General features: G+C 41.7%; 1 protein-coding gene across 2 annotated transcripts in view; it reads right to left on the bottom strand.

Annotated features, from left to right (window-relative positions):
- Positions 1–12,992, bottom strand: part of LOC122924482 — a 70,011-nt gene that overhangs the window by 31,798 nt on the left and 25,221 nt on the right. For both annotated transcript variants that reach the window (XM_044275595.1, XM_044275596.1), the window contains exon 2: positions 5,238–6,154. In XM_044275595.1, coding sequence (XP_044131530.1) covers positions 5,238–6,154 — 917 coding nt within the window. The remainder of the gene's footprint in view (positions 1–5,237; positions 6,155–12,992) is intronic.

Below are 12,992 nucleotides of genomic sequence, written 5' to 3'. Positions count from 1 at the left end.
GGATCCGCCTCCACTCAGAATGCATTAGGGCTGGACGGATCCGTTCGGGGCCGCTTGTGAGAGCCTTCAAACGGAACTCACAAGCGGAGCCCCGAACGCTAATGTGAAAGTGGACTAATAAGTAAAATGTGCTGAAAATCAGACATTGGTTTTGAATTGTGGTTCAACAGAATCATGTATAAAACAAACTAATGAAACTGGCCTGGACAGAAATTATGATATCCTTAATATACTTTTGCACAACCTTTAGAGGCAATCACTGCAATCTGTAAGTCTCAATGAGACCTCTGCACCTGTCCACAGGTATTTTGGCCCACTTCTCGTGAGAAAACTGCTCCAGCTGTCTCAGGTTTGAAGGGTGCCTTCTTCACACATTTCGTTCCAGAATACCTTGATAGTCTTGGGATTTCATTGTACTCTGCACAGATTCAAGACACTCTGTGCCAGATGCAGCAAAGCAGCCTCAAAACATAACTGAGCCTCTTCCATGTTTCACAGTCGGTACAATGTTCTATTCTTTGCTTCATTTTTGCGTCTTCACATAGAAGTGATGTGACTTGCCAAAAAGCTCCAGTTTTGTCTCATCTCTCCAAAGGTCATTTTCCCAGAAGCTTTGTGGCTTGTCAATATGCATTTTAGCACATTCCAGTCTCGCTTTTATTTATTTATTTGCTTTCAACAGTGGTTTCCTCCTCGGTCGTCTTCTATTAAGTCCACTTTGCCTAAGACAGCAACGGATGGTACGATCTGACACTGATGAACCTTGAACTTGAAGTTCACCTCTAATCTCTTTGAAAGTTGTTCTGGGCTCTTTGGTTAACATTCGCATTTTCCTTCTCAGTCATCAATTTTCCTCCTGCGGCCACGTCCAGGGAGGTTGGCTACAGTCCTGTAGACCTTACAACTTCTGAACACTATATGCAACTGTAGTAACAGGAACATTAAGCTGTTTGAAGATGGTCTCATAGCCTTTACCTTCATCAAGCTTGCCTATAATTTTCTTTCTAATCTCTTGAGACAACTCTTTACTTAGCTTTACAGGACACACCTTAGTTTAACATGTCCCTTTTCTAGGGGTACTATCATTTCTGTCTAGGCCAATTTAGTTTGTTGTTTTAAATTATTCTGTTGAACCACAATTCAAAAGTCATGTCCAGTTTTCAGTAAATTTGTATTTATTACTTTTGTTAGTTTCAAGTTATTTCAGTGACCATTGTGGGGTTTTCTTTGTTTAACGGAAGGGTACCAACAATTTTGTCCACGTGTGTATTAGATCTTGATAGCATTTCATGTGTGGACTATGACTAGTCCTGCCTCCTGCTGGCGGGTACTGTCTAGAAAGGATAACACGAGGGCATTCTTTCAAGCCAAGTGACATTGATCAAATAGGGTTAGAATTCCTGGCTAACTAACAAATGACCCTTTCAAGCATAATACACAGTAAACAAGGCAAACAATCCAGTACCTATTAGCAGCAGACAGGGATGAGCCAGCATAGACAGTCATTGGCAGCACGCACTGTGCCCTATGTCCGACTGCTTGATGGCCCACACAAACCCTGTGGCCTGTGAGAAAAGAACACAGCCAAGTGCAATAGACACTACAGGCTGGAGTGGACATAGCCTGCTGACAATTCAGTATCAACCTCATGAAGTTACGAAGTGCTATATGATGTAGGTCTTTGAAATTACCTGGATATATACATGTGGCTACTTATTAAAACAATAATAGGCCCACCAAGCAGACTTTAAATAAATTGTCAATTAAACATCGCTGCTTTCTTCCAAAAACAGCACCACCCCTGTCCATGGATTGTGTCAATGGGACAGAGCTGCTATCCTGCACAAACCTGTGGGAAGGAGTGGTGCCGTTTTTGAAAGAAAGCAGCCATGTTTTTCTAATCCTGGACATCCCTTTAAAAAAAAATAAAAAATTATAAAATATCACACATAGCTGAACATGGTCAGAAAATCATACACTATCTTGTTATACGCAGTATAGTCATGGTCTAACATTCATATTTGCATTGCTTTCAGTTTTAAAATGCCTTCTATGGCTGTTTGGGATTTAACACATGCTCAATGACTGGATCGAGAAATGTACAGTTTTAACCTGTATGGCAAACTTGCACGGGATTCATTGTACCACGATTTGGCCATGTCCTTAGAGTAAACAGGGGCATGTTAATGGGCTATTGACACACAATAGGTTATAATTTCATCAAGCCTTCTAATGTAATGGACAGGCAGCTGCTCAATTTCTTCAATTACCCAATTATGGGAATAACCTATTTGGAAAAGGACCCTGTTGCTTGGGCCAAACCAAAGGATAACGCATAAATGAGCCAACTTTAGCACAAGGAGGCCTGTACAAGTGCTGTACAGGTCCTTCTAAAAAAATTAGCATATTGTGATAAAGTTCATTATTTTCTGTAATGTACTGATAAACATTAGACTTTCATATATTTTAGATTCATTACACACCAACTGAAGTAGTTCAAGCCTTTTATTGTTTTAATATTGATGATTTTGGCATACAGCTCATGAAAACCCCAAATTCCTATCTAAAAAAATTAGCATATCATGAAAAGGTTCTCTAAACGAGCTATTAACCTAATCATCTGAATCAACTAATTAACTCGAAACACCTGCAAAAGATTCCTGAGGCTTTTAAAAACTCCCAGCCTGGTTCATTACTCAAAACCGCAATCATGGGTAAGACTGCCGACCTGACTGCTGTCCAGAAGGCCATCATTGACACCCTCAAGCAAGAGGGTAAGACACAGAAAGAAATTTCTGAACGAATAGGCTGTTCCCAGAGTGCTGTATCAAGGCACCTCAGTGGGAAGTCTGTGGGAAGGAAAAAGTGTGGCAGAAAACGCTGCACAACGAGAAGAGGTGACCGGACCCTGAGGAAGATTGTGGAGAAGGACCGATTCCAGACCTTGGGGGACCTGCGGAAGCAGTGGACTGAGTCTGGAGTAGAAACATCCAGAGCCACCGTGTACAGGCGTGTGCAGGAAATGGGCTACAGGTGCCGCATTCCCCAGGTCAAGCCACTTTTGAACCAGAAACAGCGGCAGAAGCGCCTGACCTGGGCTACAGAAAAGCAGCACTGGACTGTTGCTCAGTGGTCCAAAGTACTTTTTTCGGATGAAAGCAAATTTTGCATGTCATTCGGAAATCAAGGTGCCAGAGTCTGGAGGAAGACTGGGGAGAGGGAAATGCCAAAATGCCTGAAGTCCAGTGTCAAGTACCCACAGTCAGTGATGGTCTGGGGTGCCATGTCAGCTGCTGGTGTTGGTCCACTGTGTTTTATCAAGGGCAGGGTCAATGCAGCTAGCTATCAGGAGATTTTGGAGCACTTCATGCTTCCATCTGCTGAAGAGCTTTATGGAGATGAAGATTTCATTTTTCAGCACGACCTGGCACCTGCTCACAGTGCCAAAACCACTGGTAAATGGTTTACTGACCATGGTATTACTGTGCTCAATTGGCCTGCCAACTCTCCTGACCTGAACCCCATAGAGAATCTGTGGGATATCGGGAAGAGAAAGTTGAGAGACGCAAGACCCAACACTCTGGATGAGCTTAAGGCCGCAATTGAAGCATCCTGGGCCTCCATAACACCTCAGCAGTGCCATAGGCTGAGTGCCTCCATGCCACGCCGCATTGAAGCAGTCATTTCTGCAAAAGGATTCCCGACCAAGTATTGAGTGCATAACTGAACATAATTATTTGAAGGTTGACTTTTTTTGTATTAAAAACACTTTTCTTTTATTGGTCGGATGAAATATGCTAATTTTTTGAGATAGGAAATTTGGGTTTTCATGATCTGTATGCCAAAATCATCAATATTAAAACAATAAAAGGCTTAAACTACTTCAGTTGGTGTGTAATGAATCTAAAATATATGAAAGTCTAATGTTTATCAGTACATTACAGAAAATAATGAACTTTATCACAATATGCTAATTTTTTTAGAAGGACCTGTATATACAGAGCTATCCCCTATGCCTACGAAGCATAGCTCCGTATATTTGACATCTGATGGAGCATGCCAATTATTGTTTATTGGTCGAGTACAGATTCTGACAGAAACAACCCATTGGATGAAATCTGAAGTGTATAAATGCCCTTCCACATGTATGGGTTATATGTTGTGGTTCTGTCCAAACTGGAGATTATTCACAGCCATAATATAACCATGTGTTTCAGGCTTTAATTATAACAAACCAACATTTATGCTTTTGTACACATTGTAAATACTAGGTGTTAAATAATAATCAATTGTTAAAGGGGTTGTCCGGGTTAAGAGCTGAACCCGGACATACCTCCATTTTCACCCAGGCAGCCCCAATGACTTGAGCATCAGAGCAGTTCATGCTCCGAAGCTCTCCTTTGCCCTGCGCTAAATCGCGCAGGGCAAAGGAATTTTTAGGAGTTCCGGTGATGTACCGGGGCTCTCCATGGGGCTGACAGGAAGCCCGGTGACGTCACCGGCACAGGATTGCTTTAGCGATGCCCTAGCCAGTAAAACTGCTAAAGCAGCGCTAAAGCACGCCCCTCAGAGCCGGCAACGTCACCAAACACACTGCGGGGCAGAAGTTTCCGCCCGGCAGTGTGTTATGATAAATAAAAGAGCCCATGCCCTGTTCAATCTAGCACAGGGCAAGGGAGTGCAGTATCAGGGGGCCTGCCTGGGTGAAAATAAGGTTATGTCCGGGTTCAGCTCTGAACCCAGACAAGCCCTTTAACTGAAGATAAAAGGGGTTCTCTGGACTTTTTGGATAATCTGGCCTCTCTTCTGTCTTGTGGAAGAAGTATAGTTTAGTTGGTACCCTGTATCACGCCACCGATGCTGCCGTCTCCTCTGCACTCACACAGGCTGCAGGCACTTCTGCTCAGGTCCCGACAGGATGTGTGCCCTTCTTTTCCTGTTCATCTGCATAATAGTAAATGCAGCTGAATAAGAAGACTCTGGAACACATCTGGTCAGGACCCAGGCAGAAGAGCTAGCAGCCTGTGTGAGTGCAGCAGAGTCGACGGCCTGATAGAAGGGGTAGGACTAACAAAACTATCCTTCTTGCACAGGAGAGAAGAGCAGATTTCCTAAAAAGCCCTGAGAAACCCATTAAGCCATACATAATTTTTGTATGGTATAAACATCTATTTATGGAATTTCATATCAAAGAATATGCAATCTTAAGCAATAAAACAGTATTGAAAGACTCTTACCTATAAGTCAGGCAAATTGCCAGCATAAGTACCAAAGCAAATGTCATGGTAGCAGCAATCACAGCCAACAGCTCTACACCTTCCCTGCCCCGTCTCTCCTGAAGACCCATAGTAGTCACCAAAGACTGGTTACGGTAAGACAAGAGGATTGCAAAGCCATGGCCACGGTTAGTAGTTGTAATTAGCTCCAAAATCACCTCGATCATCTCAACAGGAGACCCAAAGGTGAGACTTCTATTTATAGGAGAAATAGATCCACAAAACCGAGCAGAGTAAGTGACCAGGTCGGTGATATAGAGGACATCAAGTGGGCACATTTCCAGTACTGGAGGTGGTGTAGTGAAGGGGTCAGTTCCAATGCCTATTGATGGTGCACCTTCACTCACCTGTTCAAAGGGAACTGTTGCCATTTTATTTGTGACCGCTGGTAGAAGATGCATAGGGGTGTTGACTTCTTCAGTCAGGCTTTCATATTTCCCTGTAGCTGCAGATGGTGTGCTTGATATTTGACTGATAAAGTTCTGATCCGTTGTCAGATCTGTCACTGGTTTATTTCCTTTATCACTTGTTTCTGTGTACATCTGGTTGTTGGACTCATTTTGGTAACCCTCATTTTCTGCTGTCAGTCCTATTTCCAGATCGTTAGACAAATTATCCTTTGTATAATTGTCCTTTCTATCGCTCTTATATTCAGAGTGAGAGCTGAATTCGGAAAAGGCATAGCTGGTTGCAGATTCATCATTACCAGAGCTATCAAATACATCAAAATCCAGAGTTTCCAACACAACAGTGGAACCTGGGGGAACTAAGATCTGCCACAGACAGTGAGAGCCAGGGAGGTAGTTGTTGGGAAATCCTGGAGATAAAATAAGGTCTGTGCCTGAAGGGTTCAGTACAGCTCCACAATCATAATACACCTATAATAAAAATAGCATGGAACAATTAAAATTTTCAGAAGTCACATTTACAAGCGAAACACAATGTTTGGGTCAAAGTAATCAGATGGGCTAAGTGATGCATCAGGTAGATGTGGGGGCTTTTTAGCAAATGGTTCTTGGCAGCTATTACTGAAGGCCCCTTTAGACAGATGTTCACAAAAATTGCCCGATTGTGTGCGGAGGTGATGTACTCTGTATGGGGACGAGCGACCGCTACTGCCACTGTTCATCCACATATATCTATTCCTGTTTACACAGGGTTATTAGCTGCCAAGTAATGATGTAATGATGCTTTAATGTGCAGCAAAGGCACATTTACATTGGCCAGTTATTAGGAACAAACATTCATACCTGATAATCTGCCTCTCTAAAAGGGCCTTTAATCTATAGGTATTCAAATGTTTTCTCATATCTCTCTCTGCTTGTCGATTCTAAAACCCAGCGTTGGACTGAAGTCCCCAGAGGAAATGATTCCGAGGGCCCAGCCTCTGTGTATATAGGACTGTTTTACTAGGGGTTCATTATTGTCAGCGCTTCGGTGGGCCAGTCTTGGCCGATGTTCTAGTGGGCCAGTCCGAACCTGCTGGTATTTATCTATCTGCCACAAAGGGATGTTCAGCAACCAAGGAGAAGCCTGTGTAGCAAAGCTGTAACTGTTATAGGCCAATTTCACACAAGTGTATTCAGTCCAGGAAACGCACTCTGTGTGAAAGCTGTATTTCCCAGACTGAACACTAGTCCAATGTGAACGCACAGGATCATAATAATTTATGAAGCTGTGTGTTCCTGCCTGACCACAGATCTTCTATATTGTACTCACAAATTGCCATGAGTACAGTACAGAAGACCTGGCAGGCAGGAACACATAGCATCCTAAAGCATTATGACTAGGGATGAGCAAATCTACTTCGAAAGTTTCAATTCGCATAAAACTTTGCTTCAATACTGTACAGAGCGAGCGCTATGTACAGTATTAGAATGTATTGGGTCCTATGAGCCGAAGTTATTACTTCGCGAAGTCTCGCGAGACTTCGGTAATAACTTCATAAATTGATTTCTACTGCAAAAAACCTTGGAACCGAACAGTCTGCCCGATCCCCTGAAGATGTCAAGTTAAATTGGCGAAACATGTCGGGGGCAGAGTCCTGTAAAGCGTGTATTTTAGACAGTGTCAGCCTGTAGTGCATCTATGATAAGGAGCAAATAGTAAAGCAGTCAGATAGGGGACATTTAGGACCACAGTGTATTAGCAACTGTCAGCAATAGATAGGAGCGAGAGCGCACCAACTTCTGTGACGGACCACAGCCTTGTGGAATAACAGAGCTGGTAACAGCGAGCACCTGCAGGGGCAGCTAAATATAAAGCGGCCAAGCAGAGCAAATACATAAAATATCAGACAGTTAGCAGCACCTCCATTTGTACCCCAAGACGCTAAAACCACTATCTGTGAATTACAAAATACAAAGTCACCACACAGATAACAAGCTGAGCTGAGAATTTTAATTGTCAGTCTTCTGTGAAGCATTTTAATTATTCAATATAATAAATGTTACGTTTTATTTTAAACAAATTATTATTAGAGGGGACACTGTATGGGGCATTTTTACTACTGGGGGCACTGTAAGGGGCACTTTGGGGAGCTTTATCATTTTTTAAGGCACTACTGGCCATTACTGCTAGTTGTACTGTACTGGTACTGTGGTGGTGCATTATTATTAATTATTATTATTATTAGGCACAATATGGAGGGCACTACTACTAATACGGTGTTCTCAGGGAGCACTAACACTGTAGGACAGAACATCCACATTAGAAGAGATTACTTGATATAATAGGTATGTAATGCTGTATACTCCTAGATGGTTGGCATTGCTGACTGTAATGTTTATCAAGATAGGTGTTTAGCACTGGAGAGGAGGAAAGGGGAGGGGTTCACAAACATATTTCACATTCAACACACAGCAAGTCTGTTGTCTGTTTTAAGATGCCGGGCGGAATTTCAGTCCCAGTCCATCCCTGGTGCACACTCAGTAGTGTCATAAGTTCTGACAGCAATGGTGCTGAAGACACAGCGACTCTTGAAGTCAAATATACCAAAATGCAATCTCAAATGTAAGTATGAACAGAGCTTAAGAAGAAACACCCTTCTTTCCAAGCATATGCAAAACATAATACACAATATAATGCAAAAGTAATCAGCTAGAAGCAGAGCATAAGGCTAAGTCCACATCAGCGTTCAGCCTTTCCATTCTCCTGCTCCATTATAGGAGCAGGAGAACGGAAAGGACGGATTCGGCACATAACTGAGCCGAACAGAGCCTATGGACCCCATAGACTATAATGGGGTCCGTTAGGTTTCCGCTCAGGGGAAGATTTTTAAAGCGTAGACAAAAGTCGTGCGCACACAACAGGAGAATGGAAAGGCTGAACGCTGATGTGAACTCAGCCTTAATAGTGAGATTGAGATATGGAGGCGATTCAGATCACTGCAGAAAATTCTTCTTTCATCTAATAAAAACAACTCTCCTTGGCAAAACTGAAAACAAAATCTCCAACTGCTTTCAAAGACATCTGGTTAATATGTACAATATGGAAAGCATCTTTAAAAAGATATATTGCCACTTATCTGCAAATGGAAAATTGGCTCCACTACAGAGAAATTATCTAAGACCCTAACATATTACCCTAGATAAAACTATTCCCACTGAGTTGTAATGAAACCAAACATGCAATGTGCAAGACACAAGCCCGCATGAGGCTGTAATAACTGGATATGTATAAATGGAAAAAGGACTTAACAGAATAACCAAACTATTTTAGTGAAGCAGGAGTGTTCTGCCCAGCTGGGTTAGAAAATGATTCTAGTTCATTCTGCCAGAGTCTTGGTATTTCTCAAGTGGTTAGTGTGGTTATAGCACAATCTAGCAGTGTTAAGTTGTATTACACTTTGTTTTTCTGTTACAAAGACTACTGCATTGTGGGTGGTGCACTGCATTGTGGAGTGAAAAGCATCCTGGCAAAGAGAAGTCTCCAGGACACATCACCATCCTTGTATATGCATATCTGGTGAGAGATCTACCTTTGTTTCAGGGACATGATGTTATGCAGAGCTGTTCAGCTAATTGTAATTGTTCCTCAGGGAGTTGTTACTACTGTTAGCTAGACATGTAATCTTATGTACAGACAGCCATTTTACCATGTGCTTTCAACGTTAATGCAAATCTTATAGTACATGCTATGCTTAATACTTATGCCCTTTGTATTCTTGTAGTTTTACCAGACTTGTACAATCTCTCACTCACGCGCACCGCGCAGAGTGTACAACCTGTTGACAAATAAACAAGTTAGACTACAAAGAGCAGTCCTCTTATTGGGTAGACAGGAAGGATTTATGCGGCTAAATGTCAGACTGCACACTGTGTGAACGTGTATGCAGACAGAACAAGGAGTGCCTTCACATGTGGCAGATTTTGTTGCAGAAAGTTTTGCAACTAAAAAAACATTTCTATCCATCTGAATGATTTTCAGGCACAGAAATGTCTGCAACAAAATCTGCTGCATGTGAAAGCACTCTAACCTATACATTTACTTTCTGCCCTTCACTGAAAGTTGTAATACAGTACACCTCTGTATTCCTATGCAGCTTCCCGACCAATTGATCACTGGTGTCTAGCTAATGAAATCTAGCACGATCAGCTATTCCTCCTGAAGAAGATGCTAGAACCTGCACATTTTTCATACTCTGGGGGGGAATTTACCAAACTAGTATAAAGGCTGCCCATAGCAACCAATCAGATTCCTGCTTTAATTTTTCTAAGTTTCTTTGGAAAATGAAAGGTGGAATCTGATTTGTTGCTATAGGCAACTAAGCCAGTTTTCCTTTACAACTGTGCTGATAAATCTCCCTCACTAACTGCAGAGCAGTAAAACGTACAGTACAAATGACAGTGCCCATACTTGGTTGTCTCATTCACTGCTGAGGAGTCACAGGAGTGGTGATGTAAGAACTGTAGGGAGATATAACATAGCTACAGTATAAGAGGACTAGCAATCAAAATAATATTGAAAAATTCTAATCCTGCTCATGATTCCTTGCCGTTAACTCAATTTTTGGGGTCTTGGAAAACCCCATTTAATAACTTTGGCCATCCATGGTATCAATATATCAAAGGAGTTCATACACTACTCAGCCAAATATCCATAACTTTGTTTCAGGTGAAGTTTATGGAAAACTTAAAAAGTTCACTCTACAGTGATATTACATTATGAAAGTAGGGCATTTAAGTAGAAGCATGCAATGGTGATTTCCTTATCTCAAACAATGTATTGAAACAAAAGGCAACAACAGTGGTGGGTATACCCACACAAAAATGTCAATATCTCAATAACTTGTCATGTGGCCTTGAGCATCAATTACAGCTCGACAAAGATGTCTCATGCTGTTTACAAGTCGACTTATTGTCTGCTGAGGCATGGCATTCCACTCTTTTTGAAGGGCGGCCCTCAGGACATTGAGATTCTGGGGTACAGAGTTACGAGCCTATACACGGCGACTCAGCTGGTCCCATAGGTTTTCAGTGGGATTCAGGTCTGAGGAAAAAGTGCAGGCCACTCTATTTGAGGTACCCCAGTCTGCAGCAGCTGCAACCTCGATGAGCTGGCGCTTTGTCGTCTATGAAGATGAAATTAGGCCTGTGTTGTTCATGCAGAGGCACAATGACTGGATTAATGATGTTATTCAAGTAGTATGGGCTTGTCACTGCACCATTCACAAAGTGTAGGACAGTTCTGAATTGACTAGACACACCTGCCCAAACTGTAACACCACCACCACCAAAGGCTCATCTGGAGACAACAGTGGCTGATGCTTAGCGCTCTCCTTGACGTCTTCAACATCATTGGCGGCCATCATTTCAGCTTAGTGCAAATTGACTTTCATCAGGGAACAGCACTGAGGCCTGTAAACTGTGTATTTTAGACAGTGTCAGCCTGTAGTGCATCTATGATAAGGAGCAAATAGTAAAGCAGTCAGATAGGGGACATTTAGGACCACAGTGTATTAGCAACTGTCAGCAATAAATAGGAGCGAGAGCGCACCAACTTCTGTGACGGACCACAGCCTTGTGGAATAACAGAGCTGGTAACAGCGAGCACCTGCAGGGGCCGCTAAATATAAAGCAGCCAAGCAGAGCAAATACATAAAATATCAGACAGTTAGCAGCACCTCCATTTGTACCCCAAGACGTTAAAACCACTATCTGTGAATTACAAAATACAAAGTCACCACACAGATAACAAGCTGAGCTGATAATTTTAATTGTCAGTCTTGTGTGAAGCATTTTAATTATTCAATATAATAAATGTTACGTTTTATTTTAAACAAATTATTATTAGAGGGGACACTGTATGGGGCGTTTTGATTTTGCTGAGGTTTTGTGTCCAGTCACAAAACAGAATGCGGATAGAACGGAAGACATCCTGAACGGATATCTCTCCATTCCGAATTCATGAGGACTAAACTGAAATCTTTTTTTTCCCCCAATATTGAGATCCTCGGCCGCATCTCAATACCAGACAACAACAATGCAAGTGTGAAAGTAGCCTTAGAGGCCTATGTTCTTTAAGTCATTGTGGGGGAGAAATTCAGAAATTTAGCCAGGTTCAGTACTCATACCATTAGGACAACTAGTCATAAAAATAGGTCCTGTTATTAATGGAGACTTCTATCAACTGAATCATGAAAAGCTGGGCAATAAAGCATTTCTCAAAAGCCAGAAGGCACAATGTAATATGTATAATATAGTATATTATCTTAATACAGCCTATTGATATGGTGAGCCAACTGACCTAAATGCAACACAGATGTGCTGGTCTGGACAAAGTATGGACTGTGCATGGTAATTTGTGCTGCCATTTTAAAACAGAGGTCTCTTGTATTCTGTGCACATCAAAGCTATTGGAATTTAGGCAGAATTCAATGGTGGAAAATCCAGAGGTCAGCAGCCTCCCTATTTACTCCCACAGAGGTCTTATTTCCCCAATCGTGTCTATGTGTTGCATTATCTGCTCTGAAGGGTTCTATCAAAAGCCGTTGTCTGTTCAGAGCAATGTCCTCCAATGGTTATTATCGTTATCACCTTTAGCTCAGGAAAAGTCATCACGCTTTCACAATAGCTATTGTTTTGCCACCCGCATTTTCCTGAATCTGCTGTGCGAACTCTAATGTGTAGATTCCCAGCGGCACAATTTATTGGAACCAGCCTGTTGCATATTTCACTAATTAATAACAAGTAGAAATTGTCTACTAATTAGACAACATTCTTTCCTAATTGCGCACTAAATGTACGCATTTTTAGGAGAAAAATAGTTTTCATTTAAAAAAAAAAAAAAAAAAAATGTTGGAATTCCCTGTCCCAATTCCTCAGAGGTGGTAGCCAGTCTAAATTAGGACTCAGCGTTTTATTTTTTTTAGCAGCCATGAATTTATAGCGGGTATATTAGACCAGAATTTTCTTATTACCCCCTTAAAGGGGTTCTCTGGGATTTAATAAAATTACTGAAAAGACCTAAATATTACTTTATTAGAAATACATTTCCAAATACCTCAGATTGGCTCATTTTGTCTAACCCTTTCTATCCCAGAGGTTTTTTTGTTTTTACGTTTTCATTTTGCACTCCCTGCCTTCCCAGAGCCATAACTTTTTTATTTGTCTGTTCACCTAGCCATATGAGGGCTTCTTTTTTGCAGGACAAGTTGTACTTTCCAACACTACCATTTAATATTGCATATGACCATACCACAGTCCACCACAGTTT

The sequence above is a fragment of the Bufo gargarizans genome, chromosome 1, assembly GCF_014858855.1.
Source record: "Bufo gargarizans isolate SCDJY-AF-19 chromosome 1, ASM1485885v1, whole genome shotgun sequence".
NCBI classification, from domain to species: Eukaryota; Metazoa; Chordata; class Amphibia; order Anura; family Bufonidae; genus Bufo; species Bufo gargarizans.
The sequence above is the reverse complement of the archived record's forward strand: the minus strand, read 5'-3'. Positions and strand labels throughout refer to the sequence as shown.